The sequence below is a fragment of the Aulonocara sp. 'chitande type north' Nkhata Bay genome, linkage group LG10 (assembly GCF_057382095.1).
Source record: "Aulonocara sp. 'chitande type north' Nkhata Bay isolate Kocher_YH1m ecotype deep benthic linkage group LG10, A_spYH_male_GT1.1, whole genome shotgun sequence".
Classification (NCBI taxonomy): Eukaryota; Metazoa; Chordata; class Actinopteri; order Cichliformes; family Cichlidae; genus Aulonocara; species Aulonocara sp. 'chitande type north' Nkhata Bay.
This window is the reverse complement of record NC_141353.1, coordinates 16,960,374-16,981,078: the sequence shown is the minus strand read 5'-3', so window position 1 is coordinate 16,981,078 and position 20,705 is coordinate 16,960,374. Positions and strand designations below refer to the sequence as shown.

Sequence of the window (20,705 nt, the reverse complement as noted above, 5' to 3'; positions counted from 1 at the left end):
AGGGGTATAATATCACTCTCTCACACAATATGTAAGCTAAAGCTTGAGAATCAACCACTCCGTATCGCCATATAACCCCAACAGACCACTTCAGTCTCAGAGTGCTGGCTTACTCATGGTTCCTTGGGCATTTGAAAGTAGAAAGGGAGGCAGAGTCTTTGGCTTTCAAGCCTCTCTTCTATGGAACCAGCTCCCAGTTTGGATTCGGGAGATTTTGTTACCCTGCAATAGGTTTATGGTTCTGGGGGCTTTCCATGATACACAGAGTGTTTCTTCTTCACTCATCTTTTTTCGCTCTCCTTGTATTTGTACACTACTCTGCATCATTAAATATTAATACTTTCTGTCTCTCTCCCACAGCCTGTCTTTGTCCTGTCTCCCTCCAGTCATTCACACACACACACAGGGTCAGTTCAAGTGGCTGCCCCTCCGTGAACTTGGTTCTGCTGGAGGTTTCTTCCTGTAAAAGGAGAGCTTTTCCTTCCCACTGTCGCCAAGTGCTAATTGTTGGGGTTTTCTATGTGTTATTGTAGGGTTCTTACCTTACAGTATAAAGCACCTTGAGGAGGTTGTTCTTGTGATCTGGCGGTATATCAATAAAATTGAATTGACTGTGAAGCACAAATATGCTGTATTTATTTAAATTTCTTTCTCTCTCTTTTTTTTAGTATACACACTTCTGTAGTCCCCCTTAATCTGGACATAACTGTTGAAAGTGTCATCTATTTCACATGCTATCCGATGGTTAAGTGATGACGTGACAAATCCTACTTCCGGGCCTAAAGTAGTCTGCGTTTAATATGGCTTTTGTGTTGTTAACATGCTTAATGTTTTGTATTTTCTTCTATTTAATCTCAAAAAGCTCCTAAAACAGTCAGTGATCACTGTTGACCTCCCTCAGCTTTTATTACCGCTAATCATTTATTTAAGCTCAGTTTTTAAAACCTTAGAATGTAACTGCAGCCCAGCCCATGCAGCAGTATATGAATGACTAACCTCGTATTGTGGATGGATTATCTCAGTTGTTCTCCTGGCTGAAGTTTGGTCCTTTTACAGCATCCTGCCATGCGATTACATTTGTTCCTGACCACCGAGAACACTCACGTTAACTTTTATCGAGTGGGAAAAAAGTTAGCTTGTTTATATTATGCTAACATAGCTGTGTTGCTAGCGGTCACGTAGCACATCATTATATACCAGCTAGCCCAACTTCAGTAACCCTACAAACGTCACTGCTGTTTAGCTTTCTGTCTTCATTTATGTTGGAAGTGATAGCAGAGCTGTACGTTTTCATTTGTTTCCAAAACCCGGCAGTCAGGACATGCTATATTGTATTTAGATAGAAGCTAGCGAGCTAACTCCCTGCTAACTTCTAACTCCGTTAAATGTCATAAATTCCGTTTTCATGGATGCCTGGATGTTAAACTCAATTGTTACACCTGGTAGAGCAGAACGCTGATCATTTTATTAAAGATGAAAGACTTTAGACAGTTTTTCAACGCTTAGTAATGCCATAGTTATCGTTTGATATATGGACCTGCAGCAGAGTTTAGGTCCAGACACGGCTAGTGACGTCAGACTGAACAAGGAGACGACTAAGCTCCAGTTACATCAGTGAAAGTAAACAAACAATATATATAAGAAGAGTAAGAAAATAAATATACACTTTAGGACTAGGGATAAAGGGATCAATAACAATTTAAAATTTACAGTTTGATGATTTAAAGTCTCACACACAACCGAAAGGGGAGGAGGGGGCGGCTGCTTCCAAATAGAGCGCATTTCATTCATAATGATGTAAATCCAAGCCCATTATGTATTCATGATTTGAATCCTGGGTTGTGTGAAATCTCAGAAATGCACCCTAGACAAAGTGAATCTGTGAAAGGTGTGTTAGATCATGTTGTGGTGATCCTTGGGTTGAGGGATGGGTGTTCATACTGCAGTGCAAAATTAAAACCAATGGAAGATGGACAAGAAAAGTTCAAAGCCATCAGGTCCTCAGTTTAGAAAAAAGAGAAAAGAAGAGGAGGAGAAACGAGCAAAAGATACAGGTAAGCAGATGTGTCATTGGATAATGGCAGGTCATCCTGAAACAATCAGAATCAAAATACTTTATTAATCCCTAAGGAAATTATGTGGATTACAGTTGCTCCAAGAAGAAATGGTAAAAATAGTAACAGTAACGGACTAAACTCCAAACAATACATTATATTACAGATTTTAATATTAATTAGTCATTGTCAATTGTTGATTTGTTCTGTTCTCATTGTATGACGAATTATGATGGCTGTTTGGTAGCCGTTTGCATACTATGCATACTCTCTCTCTCTCTTCATATGTGTGTGTGTGTGTGTGCACAACAGCTTTATGTTAATGTACAAATATGTTTATGTGGTTTCCATGGGTTTTGCATCTTCTTTAAGTGCGCGTCATTCCATCTCGGATTTGGACAAGACTGGTAAGCTCTCAACTTGCTCTCCGTCTGATATGATCAGGGTTTTTTGTGTGTTTTCTTGAGGTTTTGCGACGCTGCGTGTTAAAGGCCTAGCAGCCGTCATTTAGCCAATGTGAGCCACTCTGTAAGAGCAGGTGGGAGGGAACAGCTGCTTCTGTTGTAAACGTGCTTCCGACTTGGAAATTTCCTCGGTCGAGTGGGTTATCTGGCATTTCCCCTCTTGAGTTTTCTAAACACTAATTTTTGTCGATATTTTAAGTTTGTTAGTTGGACAGAGTTAAATTAGATGTCGAAAGTTACTCTTGTCTACTGGTGTTTGTTATTTAAAAGGAATCTGACAAGATGATTCAAATAAAAACAAACGGTCAAAAACTAATATTTGGCTCTCACTTATGCTAGTCTGTTTTTGAATGTAAACAAATCATCCAATCTAACACAATTTCTGATACTTGTTTGCTGAAAGTTTAGGCGATGGTATGAGGGCAGTGTTTAATATAGCGTTATTTAACTATAAGCTATAAGAGACTTGGAGCTTTTTATTGTCATTGTGCAGTTTTTTGCACAGCGAAATTGGGTATAATCTGTTAATGTGGCTTTTGTATTTAGTTGTTGTTGTCCAAACTCACTGTACTGCTACCTAACCAGTGTAGGATTGATGTAGTATTTAAGTTTTCTTTCCCTTTCCCTTTTTCCAAAATAACAATGAGTTGTTGTTGTTTTTTTTGTTTTGTTTTGTTTTCAGTTCATAAACGTATGTGTCTATGTTCCTAATGCAGCTATGAACAATGACCATAGTTGACAGATCTTCAGAAAAGTCTGACCACGAGTCAGCCGGACTCGGACCTGAAGCTGCTGTGTACAACAGTACACCCTCCTCTGAGGACCAGCCCAAGGACCAAGGGGCTGGTCCTCAGAGTACACCCTCCTCTGAGGACCAGCCCAAGGACCAAGGGGCTGGTCCTCAGAGTACACCCTCCTCTGAGGACCAGCCCAAGGACCAAGGTCAGAGCAAAGCCTGGCTTTTTTTCAAAATGTCTTTTTAAGCTGTTTGAAGATTTTTATTGTCAGACAGAATAGTTTTCCAACCAGTTTTAGCAAATATGGAACCACACTTTTTAGCCATTATTTACCCATATTTGTCAGAATTGGTTTTAGTAACGTACAGCTAATCTTTTTGCTTCTGCTTTCACACAAGTTTGACAACTGCTTTTGTGGGTGTTGTGTTGCTGCTTCCCTTCTCCGTTCATTCATCCAGTTATGTAATGCATCCAGCTTTGCATGATCAGTCACTTCAGCTCGTGATGCAATTGCTGTTTTTATATAAAGACCGGCAGCCCAACTTGTTTAGCAGAAACAAAGGAGAAGGCAAATTGTCCTATCTTTCTTCCTGAGGCTGTTTAGGAGTTTTTCACAGTGGCCAGAATCACATTATATAACTGTTAATAGTTGTAGCTATTACTGTGATGTCCTGACATGACTTTGCCATGTGCCAGTGTGTGGTTGTATAAGTAAGGTGGCATTAAATTATCTCCTTTTTAAAATGTATTGAAACAGATTTTTAGTAATAATTGTGGCTCTGTGTGTCAGTGATCAACAGTGGCGATGGAATTGACTTGCCCCAGAAGGTGCTGTTCTCACCAGATCGGCTCAGCCTAAATTGGGCCCAGGTTCACCTCATTGGTGCAGGCCTCCAGAACATGGGGAACACCTGCTTCCTCAACTCAGCCCTGCAGTGTCTCAGCTACACCCCTCCTTTAGCAAACTACATGCTGACGCGGGAGCACTCCAAAACATGTAAGTTTATTTCACCAACAGTGGTGTTACGCAGTCCTGCGCTGATTCTCACATTGTATCACTCCTTACTCACTCAGTATTTTGTCTCTGTCTCTGCTGCAGGTCATGAGCCAGGGTTCTGTATGATGTGTACCATGCAAAACCACATCATTCAGGTTTTTACCAACTCTGGGAATGTCATTAAGCCCATTGGTGTACTCAATGAGCTTGGGTGTAAGTGGATGACTGTTGTTGCTGTGCTCTGTGCAAAGTGTTTACCTATATTTTAATGATAGGAGGCGCTGTGTGACTGTTTACCTTTTGTAATTTTGGAGGGAAATAATCTGGAGGGATTTTGAATTCTGTTTTTAAATAAGTGTAAACTTGCATTTAACTGTGGTATCCTTTACAATAATTCACCTCCTGCTTTGTTTTTTGGTTCTGTTTTTCCTCGTTCCCCTCACACAGGGATTGCAAACCACTTCCGCTATGGAAGCCAGGAAGATGCTCATGAATTCCTGCGGTGCACAGTGGATGCTATGCAAAGGTCCTGCTTACCTGGAACCAAGTGAGTGTCATTTTACATTGCATGCATTCTAAACAAGTTAAACACACAAAAATATTTTTACTTGGGCTTGACAGTGTTTGCACTTTATTATGTAGTAAGATCCATAATTAGCTACGTAGAGGTAACACCGTGACAGTAGGAGAATATGAAATAAATCCTTTATCCTGTTTTTCAGGAAGTGCAGTTTATACTAGTTCCTTTTAACTATTAATGCTTCAATTGCTGAGAGTATTTTTCAGAAATGCAGATTCCTCAGTCTCTTGCCTGACTGACACCTCAGTTTACATACTAGGCAAGCCACTTGATATAATACCTCATTATTATATCAAGTTTTTTAATGAACTTGACTGCTCCAACACAGAAAGTATTCTTACACTGGGTGTGGTAGCTTGTTTTGGTAACAGGGCTTGAAAAGATCAGAAGCGGCTTAAACGTGTAGTAAAACAGGTGTCTGGGATTATGGCAGAGAGCTGCCAGACTTAGTGTCTAGTATAGATTTCTTCTGAGGCAACAGGGTAAGCAGTGTGAGCAGGAGCACTCAACCCCTCAGGTCATCTCTTATTCACCCTAATGGCATTAGTGCTATTATTGCAGCAGCAAAATTCAGAAAATCCAGGTTTTTCTATGTGTTACTATAGAGCTTCGAAGTCTATGTGCACATTTAACCAAAACTACACGTTTAACAGATGCACTGGGCTGAGTGTTGTGCTTCTTGTTAGGCTCCTAAAAATAATTTATTAATTCATTTATTTTTTTAAGAACCTAAAGTGTCAATTCTCATCAAATCAATTCTTCCCGTGTAGCAGCAGATGGCCTCTTAAGTAATTAATCGTGCTCCAATTCCTCCTATTGTCTTTTCTGCTACTTGAATACTGTAAAGTGATTGTCTGGTTCCAAAATGCTAAAAAATAAATGGTCAGTCAGTTAATTGTTGCACTGTCCTTATTAGTTAACTTTTGTGCTTTATCTTTTTATTATAGATTGGACAGGCAAACGCAGGCAACCTCTTTCATCCATCAAGTGTTTGGCGGGTACCTAAGATCCAGAGGTAAGTCACTGTTTTTTAAGGTTTGATTTATTTTTCTTTTATTTGTCTTTTTATGTCTTACAGCTTGTGTGATACTCATAGCACTGATTTCTGTTTCAGTTAAATGTTTAAACTGCAAAGCTGTCTCAGATACATTTGACCCTTTTCTGGATGTCACTCTGGAAATTAAGGTAATTGGACAACATTCAAAGTGACGTTGCTACTATGTATTCTCTGCATTATGGAGTGTGAGGTTTTTCCTCTCTCTCTCTGTTCATATAGACTGCTCCAAATGTCTCCAAAGCTCTGGAGCAGTTTGTCAAGCCAGAACAGCTGGGTGGTGAAAATGCTTATAAATGCACCAAGTAAGTCAAAGAGATGCCAAACCATGATGAGTTTTAGTGTTTAGGTGTGATTTTTGTCAACAAGCTGAATGTTTGTTTCCTTCAGGTGCAACAAAATGGTAACGGCCTCAAAAAGATTTACAATCCATCGCAGCGCCAATGTGCTCACCATCTCACTCAAACGCTTTGCAGACTTCAGTGGAGGCAAAATCACAAAGGCAAATGGCCAATAGTGTCTGCTTAAGTCATAAAGATACATGACAGATGCTTTGTTTTATTATAAAACAGGATATTTGCATGTAATGTTTGAATTTTTTTGTTTGGTGGTCATCAGGATGTGAAGTATTTGGAGCATCTGGATCTGCGGCCCTTCATGTCGCAGTCCCACGGGGAGCCCCAGCTCTACAGGCTGTATGCTGTGCTGGTTCACTCTGGATTGAGTTGTCATACTGGACACTATTTCTGCTATATTAAGGTACTGGCTGTGCCCGAATCTGTTTGAATGCTGCTGTTGCGTAGTACAAACAAACAAACACCATAAACAACACATTTCAGCAGAAAACTACTTTGTATGCATTGAAAGAAAGAAAAAAAAGACCCCTATATAACCATAAGATTCTTCTTTTTAGCTCAAATTCAATTCAGAAACTGAATCTGCTGTGTCACATCTCTCTCATTCTGTCTCACAGGCCAGCAATGAGCAGTGGTTTCAGATGAATGACTCGTCCGTGTCAGTCAGTGACATTAGCACTGTTCTCAACCAGCAGGCCTATGTCCTCTTCTACATCAAGTGAGTAAACATCGGTATTTTTAAACATTCTAGGCTTATTCCTTCAGTAGAACTTTTCCCATCATTATTTAATAATGTAGACATGTTTATTCTCACTTTTCTTGTAGAAAATGTATTATTATAACCTAATGTTATAATGTTGATGCTTTGTCATGGTTAATATTCTTTTTTCCATGTCATCAGGTGCACAGATGTGGGAAAAACTGGGGACTACAGCCACTTGAACCATAACGCTGGCATATCTGGTCAGGCATCTCCCCAGCCGGTGGTGAGCCCAGGCACCATCGCCACCATGCCTCACAACAGTGTTGGCTTCATAGGTCCCCAGCTGCCACCACACATGAACAAGGTACTTCCTCACCTGAGGGTACTGATAATGTTGTTGTTTTTGTTAAACCCAGTGTTTCATGCAAAATACATTTGTACCTTTCAATTGTGTCTGTTTGAAAAGAATGAAATGATATCATATATTCCTTATTGGCCTACATTTGTACAAAATTCCAAATTATATACACAAAGTCATAGAAATCACTGCTCCAATTGGTCATCATGATTTTAATATTCTCTTTTTCCATAACAATGAAATACGCCTTGGACAAATATGACACGTCAATATTTCATTAGTGTTGTCACATCACATCCTGTAAGCATCGTCTGTCTGTGTCCTTTCTCTGGAAATTAATATTTCCAGCCAATATAGGCAATCCATCAACATGGCTGGAGAGTTGGTAGTTATATGCAGTCTGTATAAGTGTGGTTAATCCAATGAAGATTTGTAAGGAGATGGCAGTTACTGTGAATTTACAGCAGTTACACAGTGATTAGTAATAAACAGAGCCAGTGAGAGTGAGTGGATATAAGAAAGTCAGTGACTCAGGTGTGTCGATTGGTTCTGTTTGTGAGACTGGAGGAGACGTAGAAATCTTTTGTTTTAAATCTTAGTTAGGAAGATTCCTGTTTGAAAACAAGCACTTTTTGTGAGAAATACAAGAAGTACATCTGCAGAAAGCACACAGTTACATTCTGTCCATCATGTGGACAAAATCGAAAATGTTGAGCATTGAAAAACTGAGAACGTTGGGCAAGTTCAAAATACGTGTTTGTAAGAACGAAAAACCAAATTGTTCCTAAAATAGTTATGGAAAGTCACTGTTGTATGTCTGTGTTCTACATGTTTATCTGATGGAAAATAAAGGTGCTATTGTTTTATTGCAGTTTCTTGACAATTCTGAGTGGATTTACACAGTATGGGTCAAAATGACCCGCAACAAAATCAATGTCACTTTTTTGTTTTTCAACATAATACAAGGGTTAATTTCCAAAACTTCCATATGATCTTCAATTTGTAGCAGATCCACACACAGCAGCTGGAGCAGTTTCAAATGGAGGTCAGTCCACTGCTGCCACCTGTGGCCAAGTACCAAGCCTACCATAGCCCACTACTAGATTAACTTGCTATGATGACATTGAGTAGAGGCTGAGTGGCTGCACTTACCCCTGGTACATCCAAATCTACCCACAAACATGTTGAAAGATGCAATGGCAGCAATGTGGCTTGTCAACACTGAAAACAATCAGTAAGCAAAGACAACAGGGATCACTTTTTTCTGTTTATTTAACATGCACAACATTTGTAGTCGCCTTCGGCACAGGGGAAGTCCACACACACTGTGTGGTACCACTTTCCACAGAAGGTGCATTCAATCTACAAGACTGAATGAGAAAGTCAGGGTCATTGTCTGACTGTTTATTACTAATCACTGTGTAACTGCTGTACATTCACAGTAACTGCCATCTCCTTACAAATGTTTATTAGATTAACCACACTTATACAGACTGTATATAACAACCAACTCTAAAATGTTTGTGCATGAAACGAATTCAGACGTGCTGCAGATGTGTGTCACAAGTTGATCTGGCTGTAGGCTGTGGCACTTGGCCAGTGGTGGCACTGGTTGACTCGAGTCCATGTTAGTGCACACAAAGTAAACTGCTCGCTTTAGTTGTGAAGCAAAAACGCTGAATTCGGAGAAACAAACCGTGTGAGGGGAACGATAACGACAACAAGAGTCTCCCGATCGTTTACTCTTGTTGTCCTGTGAACAACATCGGCATGGTGTTAATTGTTTGCTGTTTTCGCGATCGCGTCGCGCATGAGGATAACCCTAGGTAAACTCGCCACATTTTTAAACATTTTGTTGTTCAACAGCATCAAGACTGACGGAGTGTGTTTGAGATAACCTCACAAGTGTCACAGATGACACATTTGGCGTTTTTTTGCTAGTCTGTAGGTAGCAGCTCCTGAAACGGAAGTCTGCCACACATCTGTTCGACTAACGCCAGTTGATCTAAACGCCAGTAGATCTGGAACACCGGCAGCCTCGCCTCTGTCAGTGCGCCTCAGGGCGGCTGTGGCTACAATTTAGCTTGCCATCACCAGTGTGTGTGAATGGGTGGATGACTGAACGTGTAAAGTGCTTTGGGGTCCTTAGGGACTAAGTAAAGCGCTATACAAATACAGGCCATTTACTTAATGCTGAAATCTAATCTATTGTATTAAATGGGTATGCTTATAGTTTGGGTAATTTTGTTATGTCAAGAAGTTCTGTTTTAAAACTTAATCTCTTGTTAACTGTTCAGATTGCTGAGGTGATTGATGATCGACCTGAGGAAGTGAAACAGATGGAAGTTTTTAGGACCAGCAACAGATGGAAAGCAATTGGAGGTAAATAAGAAGTCACAGAAGTAGGGGGGGATTTGTGCAATATTAAGTTAAGACTGTTGTTTACTATAGTTTTACTTCCTCTCCTAAAAGTGGATCAAAATGATGACACAGAGGAAGGAAATGGAAAAGAACATCAAAATACAGAGGCTGGCTCATTAAGCAGAGGTCGACATGACTCACCCGAGTTGTCTTCAAAGAGAAGAGGACAGGATTCTCCTGTCAAAAAGACCCGGCATGACTCTCCAGACATCTCTCCACCAAAGAGAAGTCGGAAGTACTCTCCGGATGTCTCTCCTCACAGGACAAGACGTCACGACTCTCCTGATGTCTCTCCTCCCAGGAGAAGACGTCATGACTCTCCAGATGTCTCTCCTCCCAGGACTAGACCTCACGACTCTCCAGATGTCTCTCCTCCCAGGAGAAGACGTCATGACTCTCCTGATGTCTCTCCTCCCAGGACTAGACCTCACGACTCTCCAGATGTCTCTCCTCCCAGGAGAAGACGTCATGACTCTCCAGATGTCTCTCCTCCCAGGACTAGACCTCAGGACTCTCCAGATGTCTCTCCTCCCAGGAGAAGACGTCATGACTCTCCAGATGTCTCTCCTCCCAGGACTAGACCTCATGACTCTCCAGATGTCTCTCCTCCCAAGAGAAGACGTCACGACTCTCCTGTTGTCTCTCCTCCCAAGAGAAGACGTCATGACTCTCCAGATGTCTCTCCTCACAGGACTAGACCTCACGACTCTCCAGATGTCTCTCCTCCCAGGAGAAGACGTCACGACTCTCCTGATGTCTCTCCTCACAGGACTAGACCTCACGACTCTCCAGATGTCTCTCCTCCCAGGAGAAGACGTCATGACTCTCCAGATGTCTCTCCTCCCAGGACTAGACATCACAACTCTCCAGATGTCTCTCCTCCCAAGAGAAGACGTCACGACTCTCCTGATGTCTCTCCTCCCAGGAGAAGACGTCATGACTCTCCAGATGTCTCTCCTCCCAAGAGAAGACGTCACGACTCTCCAGATGTCTCTCCTCCCAGGAGAAGACGCCATGACTCCCCAGACTTGTCACCACCAAGACAGTGTTCAGGAAAGTCAGAAAAAATGCAAAGTAAAGGTCAGTGATCCATTTAAATTGTAAAGTGGAATCTGGTGTGGCATATGAATAAAAGTAAAAAGCAGAGACCCATTTAACATGAGTTTTGAATTGAAATTTATTTTAAAGACATAGCTTGATCTAATAATAAATCTTTAATTTTTGTCCAAAAGGCATTACAAAATGAAAATTAACAAATTAACTGTGTCTTTGTCAGATTCAGCCTCCAACAAAAGCAAGCTCAGTTCATCCTTGTTAAGTAAAAAACGCTCACCGGATCCTCATCGGTCAGCGGTGGCTAAGAAGGGTCAGAATAGACATGATTCAGACTCGGATCCGTCTCCCCCGAGGAAAAGGCCCCTGAAGGGAAACGCCTCAGACTCCGACCAATCTCCCCCAAGGAGGCCCTCAAAAACTAAACGGGGCTCAGACTCCGACCAATCTCCCCCAAGGAGGCCCTCAAAAACTAAACGGGGCTCAGACTCTGACCAGTCTCCACCCAGGGGGCAGCCACCGAGTGGAAGGGACTCGGATGGAGATTTGTCACCACCTCGTAGGCCAGGCCAGTCACAGGTAAGCAGACTGTGTTGGAACAAAGATTAATGTCAAATCTGATTTCACTCAAATGTTATATTTTTCAATTGTCTTTTTTTTTTTTATAACCAGGGCCAAAGGATGCTATCTGGTGGAAAGGCAGGCCTGGTTTCTGTGGACATTTTAAGGAAAGAGCAAAAGGAGAACAGACGCAGAGAAAAACACAATCAGCCACTTGAAGGTTTCATCAACTTTTCTCTCTTAAGATTTTTTTACACCCATTGATTGAAGAGCTTCATACAGCTTTGCATCTCATTTCAGCTTATCATCTATATTGTCGTATTTTATTTAGTCCTAAAATTAAATAATGAAGTTTCTACATACTTACCCATTCATCCCCTTTGACCAGATGAATCGCGTAAGGCTCAGACGATTTTCAGAGACAAAAGTGGCAAAAGGAGGGATCTGGATTCAGAGAGAAATGAACAGAAAAAGAAAGCTGGTGAAAAAGCGGCAAGAGACGAGAAATACGCTCAGTGGGGAAAAGGGTAAATGTGCATGATCATTTCAAATATCACAGTTTATGTGATTATATCCACATAAAAAATTATAAAAGTGGTTCAATGGTTTATGTTAAAATGTATGTATAGGTTGGCACAGATCCAGATGCATCACCAGAAACTTAAGGAAGCGCTGCGCGAAGCCCTTAAGCCACTTGAGGATCTTGACCGCATGTTGAGAGAACAGGAAAGAGAAGGCGATCCTATGGCTGCAATGCGCAGGCGTAAAAAGGACCGTGGCACAAAAACACAAGATATTTAACTCAAAGAGAAGAGGACAGGATTCTCCTGTCAAAAAGACCCGGCATGACTCTCCAGACATCTCTCCACCAAAGAGAAGTCGGAAGTACTCTCCGGATGTCTCTCCTCACAGGACAAGACGTCACGACTCTCCTGATGTCTCTCCTCCCAGGACTAGACCTCACGACTCTCCAGATGTCTCTCCTCCCAGGAGAAGACGTCATGACTCTCCAGATGTCTCTCCTCCCAGGACTAGACCTCACGACTCTCCAGATGTCTCTCCTCCCAGGAGAAGACGTCATGACTCTCCTGATGTCTCTCCTCCCAGGACTAGACCTCACGACTCTCCAGATGTCTCTCCTCCCAGGAGAAGACGTCATGACTCTCCAGATGTCTCTCCTCCCAGGACTAGACCTCACGACTCTCCAGATGTCTCTCCTCCCAGGAGAAGAAGTCATGACTCTCCAGATGTCTCTCCTCCCAGGACAAGACCTCATGACTCTCCAGATGTCTCTCCTCCCAAGAGAAGACGTCACGACTCTCCTGTTGTCTCTCCTCCCAAGAGAAGACGTCATGACTCTCCAGATGTCTCTCCTCACAGGACTAGACCTCACGACTCTCCAGATGTCTCTCCTCCCAGGAGAAGACGTCACGACTCTCCTGATGTCTCTCCTCACAGGACTAGACCTCACGACTCTCCAGATGTCTCTCCTCCCAGGAGAAGACGTCATGACTCTCCAGATGTCTCTCCTCCCAGGACTAGACATCACAACTCTCCAGATGTCTCTCCTCCCAAGAGAAGACGTCACGACTCTCCTGATGTCTCTCCTCCCAGGAGAAGACGTCATGACTCTCCAGATGTCTCTCCTCCCAAGAGAAGACGTCACGACTCTCCAGATGTCTCTCCTCCCAGGAGAAGACGCCATGACTCCCCAGACTTGTCACCACCAAGACAGTGTTCAGGAAAGTCAGAAAAAATGCAAAGTAAAGGTCAGTGATCCATTTAAATTGTAAAGTGGAATCTGGTGTGGCATATGAATAAAAGTAAAAAGCAGAGACCCATTTAACATGAGTTTTGAATTGAAATTTATTTTAAAGACATAGCTTGATCTAATAATAAATCTTTAATTTTTGTCCAAAAGGCATTACAAAATGAAAATTAACAAATTAACTGTGTCTTTGTCAGATTCAGCCTCCAACAAAAGCAAGCTCAGCTCATCCTTGTTAAGTAAAAAACGCTCACCGGATCCTCATCGGTCAGCGGTGGCTAAGAAGGGTCAGAATAGACATGATTCAGACTCGGATCCGTCTCCCCCGAGGAAAAGGCCCCTGAAGGGAAACGCCTCAGACTCCGACCAATCTCCCCCAAGGAGGCCCTCAAAAACTAAACGGGGCTCAGACTCTGACCAGTCTCCACCCAGGGGGCAGCCACCGAGTGGAAGGGACTCGGATGGAGATTTGTCACCACCTCGTAGGCCAGGCCAGTCACAGGTAAGCAGACTGTGTTGGAACAAAGATTAATGTCAAATCTGATTTCACTCAAATGTTATATTTTTCAATTGTCTTTTTTTTTTTTATAACCAGGGCCAAAGGATGCTATCTGGTGGAAAGGCAGGCCTGGTTTCTGTGGACATTTTAAGGAAAGAGCAAAAGGAGAACAGACGCAGAGAAAAACACAATCAGCCACTTGAAGGTTTCATCAACTTTTCTCTCTTAAGATTTTTTTACACCCATTGATTGAAGAGCTTCATACAGCTTTGCATCTCATTTCAGCTTATCATCTATATTGTCGTATTTTATTTAGTCCTAAAATTAAATAATGAAGTTTCTACATACTTACCCTTTGACCAGATGAATCGCGTAACGCTCAGACGATTTTCAGAGACAAAAGTGGCAAAAGGAGGGATCTGGATTCAGAGAGAAATGAACAGAAAAAGAAAGCTGGTGAAAAAGCGGCAAGAGACGAGAAATACGCTCAGTGGGGAATAGGGTAAATGTGCATGATCATTTCAAATATCACAGTTTATGTGATTATATCCACATAAAAAATTATAAAAGTGGTTCAATGGTTTATGTTAAAATGTATGTATAGGTTGGCACAGATCCAGATGCATCACCAGAAACTTAAGGAAGCGCTGCGCGAAGCCCTTAAGCCACTTGAGGATCTTGACCGCATGTTGAGAGAACAGGAAAGAGAAGGCGATCCTATGGCTGCAATGCGCAGGCGTAAAAAGGACCGTGGCACAAAAACACAAGATATTTAACTCAAAGAGAAGAGGACAGGATTCTCCTGTCAAAAAGACCCGGCATGACTCTCCAGACATCTCTCCACCAAAGAGAAGTCGGAAGTACTCTCCGAATGTCTCTCCTCACAGGACAAGACGTCACGACTCTCCTGATGTCTCTCCTCCCAGGACTAGACCTCACGACTCTCCAGATGTCTCTCCTCCCAGGAGAAGACGTCATGACTCTCCAGATGTCTCTCCTCCCAGGACTAGACCTCACGACTCTCCAGATGTCTCTCCTCCCAGGAGAAGACGTCATGACTCTCCTGATGTCTCTCCTCCCAGGACTAGACCTCACGACTCTCCAGATGTCTCTCCTCCCAGGAGAAGACGTCATGACTCTCCAGATGTCTCTCCTCCCAGGACTAGACCTCACGACTCTCCAGATGTCTCTCCTCCCAGGAGAAGACGTCATGACTCTCCAGATGTCTCTCCTCCCAAGAGAAGACGTCACGACTCTCCTGTTGTCTCTCCTCCCAAGAGAAGACGTCATGACTCTCCAGATGTCTCTCCTCACAGGACTAGACCTCACGACTCTCCAGATGTCTCTCCTCCCAAGAGAAGACGTCACGACTCTCCTGTTGTCTCTCCTCCCAAGAGAAGACGTCATGACTCTCCAGATGTCTCTCCTCACAGGACTAGACCTCACGACTCTCCAGATGTCTCTCCTCCCAGGAGAAGACGTCACGACTCTCCTGATGTCTCTCCTCACAGGACTAGACCTCACGACTCTCCAGATGTCTCTCCTCTCAGGAGAAGACGTCATGACTCTCCAGATGTCTCTCCTCCCAGGACTAGACATCACAACTCTCCAGATGTCTCTCCTCCCAAGAGAAGACGTCACGACTCTCCTGATGTCTCTCCTCCCAGGAGAAGACGTCATGACTCTCCAGATGTCTCTCCTCCCAAGAGAAGACGTCACGACTCTCCAGATGTCTCTCCTCCCAGGAGAAGACGCCATGACTCCCCAGACTTGTCACCACCAAGACAGTGTTCAGGAAAGTCAGAAAAAATGCAAAGTAAAGGTCAGTGATCCATTTAAATTGTAAAGTGGAATCTGGTGTGGCATATGAATAAAAGTAAAAAGCAGAGACCCATTTAACATGAGTTTTGAATTGAAATTTATTTTAAAGACATAGCTTGATCTAATAATAAATCTTTAATTTTTGTCCAAAAGGCATTACAAAATGAAAATTAACAAATTAACTGTGTCTTTGTCAGATTCAGCCTCCAACAAAAGCAAGCTCAGCTCATCCTTGTTAAGTAAAAAACGCTCACCGGATCCTCATCGGTCAGCGGTGGCTAAGAAGGGTCAGAATAGACATGATTCAGACTCGGATCCGTCTCCCCCGAGGAAAAGGCCCCTGAAGGGAAACGCCTCAGACTCCGACCAATCTCCCCCAAGGAGGCCCTCAAAAACTAAACGGGGCTCAGACTCTGACCAGTCTCCACCCAGGGGGCAGCCACCGAGTGGAAGGGACTCGGATGGAGATTTGTCACCACCTCGTAGGCCAGGCCAGTCACAGGTAAGCAGACTGTGTTGGAACAAAGATTAATGTCAAATCTGATTTCACTCAAATGTTATATTTTTCAATTGTCTTTTTTTTTTTTATAACCAGGGCCAAAGGATGCTATCTGGTGGAAAGGCAGGCCTGGTTTCTGTGGACATTTTAAGGAAAGAGCAAAAGGAGAACAGACGCAGAGAAAAACACAATCAGCCACTTGAAGATTTCATCAACTTTTCTCTCTTAAGATTTTTTTACACCCATTGATTGAAGAGCTTCATACAGCTTTGCATCTCATTTCAGCTTATCATCTATATTGTCGTATTTTATTTAGTCCTAAAATTAAATAATGAAGTTTCTACATACTTACCCTTTGACCAGATGAATCGCGTAACGCTCAGACGATTTTCAGAGACAAAAGTGGCAAAAGGAGGGATCTGGATTCAGAGAGAAATGAACAGAAAAAGAAAGCTGGTGAAAAAGCGGCAAGAGACGAGAAATACGCTCAGTGGGGAATAGGGTAAATGTGCATGATCATTTCAAATATCACAGTTTATGTGATTATATCCACATAAAAAATTATAAAAGTGGTTCAATGGTTTATGTTAAAATGTATGTATAGGTTGGCACAGATCCAGATGCATCACCAGAAACTTAAGGAAGCGCTGCGCGAAGCCCTTAAGCCACTTGAGGATCTTGACCGCATGTTGAGAGAACAGGAAAGAGAAGGCGATCCTATGGCTGCAATGCGCAGGCGTAAAAAGGACCGTGGCACAAAAACACAAGATATTTAACTCAAAGAGAAGAGGACAGGATTCTCCTGTCAAAAAGACCCGGCATGACTCTCCAGACATCTCTCCACCAAAGAGAAGTCGGAAGTACTCTCCGAATGTCTCTCCTCACAGGACAAGACGTCACGACTCTCCTGATGTCTCTCCTCCCAGGACTAGACCTCACGACTCTCCAGATGTCTCTCCTCCCAGGAGAAGACGTCATGACTCTCCAGATGTCTCTCCTCCCAGGACTAGACCTCACGACTCTCCAGATGTCTCTCCTCCCAGGAGAAGACGTCATGACTCTCCTGATGTCTCTCCTCCCAGGACTAGACCTCACGACTCTCCAGATGTCTCTCCTCCCAGGAGAAGACGTCATGACTCTCCAGATGTCTCTCCTCCCAGGACTAGACCTCACGACTCTCCAGATGTCTCTCCTCCCAGGAGAAGACGTCATGACTCTCCAGATGTCTCTCCTCCCAGGACTAGACCTCATGACTCTCCAGATGTCTCTCCTCCCAAGAGAAGACGTCACGACTCTCCTGTTGTCTCTCCTCCCAAGAGAAGACGTCATGACTCTCCAGATGTCTCTCCTCACAGGACTAGACCTCACGACTCTCCAGATGTCTCTCCTCCCAGGAGAAGACGTCACGACTCTCCTGATGTCTCTCCTCACAGGACTAGACCTCACGACTCTCCAGATGTCTCTCCTCCCAGGAGAAGACGTCATGACTCTCCAGATGTCTCTCCTCCCAGGACTAGACATCACAACTCTCCAGATGTCTCTCCTCCCAAGAGAAGACGTCACGACTCTCCTGATGTCTCTCCTCCCAGGAGAAGACGTCATGACTCTCCAGATGTCTCTCCTCCCAAGAGAAGACGTCACGACTCTCCAGATGTCTCTCCTCCCAGGAGAAGACGCCATGACTCCCCAGACTTGTCACCACCAAGACAGTGTTCAGGAAAGTCAGAAAAAATGCAAAGTAAAGGTCAGTGATCCATTTAAATTGTAAAGTGGAATCTGGTGTGGCATATGAATAAAAGTAAAAAGCAGAGACCCATTTAACATGAGTTTTGAATTGAAATTTATTTTAAAGACATAGCTTGATCTAATAATAAATCTTTAATTTTTGTCCAAAAGGCATTACAAAATGAAAATTAACAAATTAACTGTGTCTTTGTCAGATTCAGCCTCCAACAAAAGCAAGCTCAGCTCATCCTTGTTAAGTAAAAAACGCTCACCGGATCCTCATCGGTCAGCGGTGGCTAAGAAGGGTCAGAATAGACATGATTCAGACTCGGATCCGTCTCCCCCGAGGAAAAGGCCCCTGAAGGGAAACGCCTCAGACTCCGACCAATCTCCCCCAAGGAGGCCCTCAAAAACTAAACGGGGCTCAGACTCTGACCAGTCTCCACCCAGGGGGCAGCCACCGAGTGGAAGGGACTCGGATGGAGATTTGTCACCACCTCGTAGGCCAGGCCAGTCACAGGTAAGCAGACTGTGTTGGAACAAAGATTAATGTCAAATCTGATTTCACTCAAATGTTATATTTTTCAATTGTCTTTTTTTTTTTTATAACCAGGGCCAAAGGATGCTATCTGGTGGAAAGGCAGGCCTGGTTTCTGTGGACATTCTAAGGAAAGAGCAAAAGGAGAACAGACGCAGAGAAAAACACAATCAGCCACTTGAAGGTTTCATCAACTTTTCTCTCTTAAGATTTTTTTACACCCATTGATTGAAGAGCTTCATACAGCTTTGCATCTCATTTCAGCTTATCATCTATATTGTCGTATTTTATTTAGTCCTAAAATTAAATAATGAAGTTTCTACATACTTACCCATTCATCCCCTTTGACCAGATGAATCGCGTAACGCTCAGACGATTTTCAGAGACAAAAGTGGCAAAAGCAGGGATCTGATTTCAGAGAGAAATGAACAGAAAAAGAAAGCTGGTGAAAAAGCGGCAACAGACGAGAAATACGCTCAGTGGGGAAAACGGTAAATGTGCATGATCATTTCAAATATCACAGTTTATGTGATTATATCCACATAAAAAATTATAAAAGTGGTTCAATGGTTTATGTTAAAATGTATGTATAGGTTGGCACAGATCCAGATGCATCACCAGAAACTTAAGGAAGCGCTGCGCGAAGCCCTTAAGCCACTTGAGGATCTTGACCGCATGTTGAGAGAACAGGAAAGAGAAGGCGATCCTATGGCTGCAATGCGCAGGCGTAAAAAGGACCGTGGCACAAAAACACAAGATGTTTAACATTACATATGTTTTATTTTATTTATGACTTTATTTTATTTCACCAGGTCAATCCTTGTAAGAAGCTTTTAAATAGCAGCAGTTTTGTTTTTGCTACTGTTTGTATTTTTATTTATTTGTATGTTTGTTTTGAGTTTTTGTAGAGAAACCTCGATATAAAGGCCCTGCTCCACCTCCAAACCGGTTCAATATTCCACCGGGGTACCGCTGGGAGTTGACAGGTAGAGTTTGTGCATCGGTGACAGAGGAAAACTGTTGAGGACAGAACTGTAGTTTAATATTGAATGTTTTTAATACACACATCAGTTTGTCATTTTGCACATTAATGGTAAAGAAATTGTGATCATTTTTTTCCACGTCTATATTAAATTTGCGCCTAATTGAATGGATTGTCTTTGGCCTTTTAGCTTGTCGTATCATAATTAATAGGGTTATTTTATTTGTGTCTTGCAGGTCAAATGGTTTTGAACAGAAACGCTACCAGAGGATAAAAAGGGGCGAACCACCAACAGTGGCAGGTAAAGTCCTGCTGCTCCTTCATACCAGCAACAGATAAAGTTACTTATGCTCTCAAATCCTCCACTGTCAGCTTTAATCATCTAAATTAGTGTTTGCAAAAAAAGCTCAGTGGCAAAGGAAAAAAAGAAAGAAAGTTCAAACACTGAAAAGAGTAAAACAGAAATAGAAACAATGTCCTAGTCAAGAAATAACAAAAGGATTCAAAATTACCGTCATTATTTCTGATCTCGCTTTAATCTCGGTGCACATCACTAAATAAACAGACAGAAATAAAACTTTGTTTTGTTGTCACAAAAATCAGGTCTGTGTGAATGATTAATTGTCACTGTCATTAAGCATATTTTATAGAATTTATATGCAAAGTAAACAAGCTGTGAAAAAGAGACCTAACTGGAAAGATTTCAGAAACTGTGAAACTTGTAAAATATGTGTACACACACACACACACACACACACACACACACACACACGTAGGAAAATATTTAGTATACACATCCAGAAATGCATATACTATTATATATTGTACATATATTTATTAGTTTCAGATGTAGCCATTCTTGTGTTTTGCTTGTTTACATTATTGTATTTTGCACAACTCTGTTGCTTGTGAAGCTCGCACACAAGAATTTCACTCACATGTGCTGTACCAATGTACCTGCACATGTGATGTGACAATAAAAGTGATTTGATTTGATTTGATTTAACTGGAATCACTCCAAAGTAGTGGGTTTAAAAAAGGGGAACAAGAGTCAACAGTCTACGTTTCACCCTTTTTAGGATTCCTCCTCTACCCGGACACACCTGCTAAGATGGAGACCACATCACGTGAGGCTTTCTGCTTCAGGCCTATCCCAGACCAAGATCCAGGCAAAGGTCAACAGACTTGGCTCACCCTAGAGAGTAAACTCATCATGTCTGTATAAAGATAAGACTCATTATGATGGCACGCAAGGCTGTGGCTTTCTGTTCAGTGCATGTGTGTGTCTTGGAAATGGTTTGGGCAGTGTGCTATGAGTGAGAAGGCAGAGATGGTAGAGATTATAAAGGTGATTTTGTGATTAAAGCTTAGATTAAAAAAAAACCCTACACTGCCATTAAACTGAAAAACACTGTAATAAAGTATTTAATACCTCAAATAGAACATAAGAAAGACCATATAAGGTTAAATGTGAAAATGCTGTTATAGACACAGAGCATCTGGAGGAGTGATATTGTTTTCTCTGCTGTGCAGTG

General features: G+C 42.4%; 2 protein-coding genes across 2 annotated transcripts; both read left to right on the top strand.

The window, feature by feature from the left end:
• The first annotated feature begins 808 nt into the window (after positions 1-808).
• Positions 809-12,278, top strand: LOC147320589 (uncharacterized). The gene is made up of 19 exons (XM_086308693.1): positions 809-2,054; positions 2,427-2,461; positions 3,235-3,460; positions 4,046-4,252; positions 4,355-4,465; positions 4,700-4,799; positions 5,780-5,847; positions 5,947-6,017; positions 6,109-6,191; positions 6,277-6,388; positions 6,505-6,645; positions 6,860-6,960; positions 7,144-7,309; positions 9,601-9,685; positions 9,776-10,804; positions 11,001-11,356; positions 11,450-11,558; positions 11,727-11,865; positions 11,968-12,278. Exons 3-19 carry the CDS (start codon positions 3,244-3,246, stop codon positions 12,137-12,139), a joined length of 3,267 nt encoding a protein of 1,088 aa, XP_086164819.1. The 5' UTR covers positions 809-2,054; positions 2,427-2,461; positions 3,235-3,243; the 3' UTR covers positions 12,140-12,278.
• Positions 12,279-13,041: 763 nt separating this feature from the next.
• LOC147320588 (uncharacterized) lies at positions 13,042-16,423 on the top strand. The gene is made up of 3 exons (XM_086307630.1): positions 13,042-13,084; positions 13,304-13,608; positions 14,302-16,423. The coding sequence occupies exons 1-3, from the start codon at positions 13,042-13,044 to the stop codon at positions 15,433-15,435; spliced, it is 1,482 nt and encodes a 493-aa protein (XP_086163756.1). The 3' UTR covers positions 15,436-16,423.
• The last annotated feature ends 4,282 nt before the right edge of the window (positions 16,424-20,705 follow it).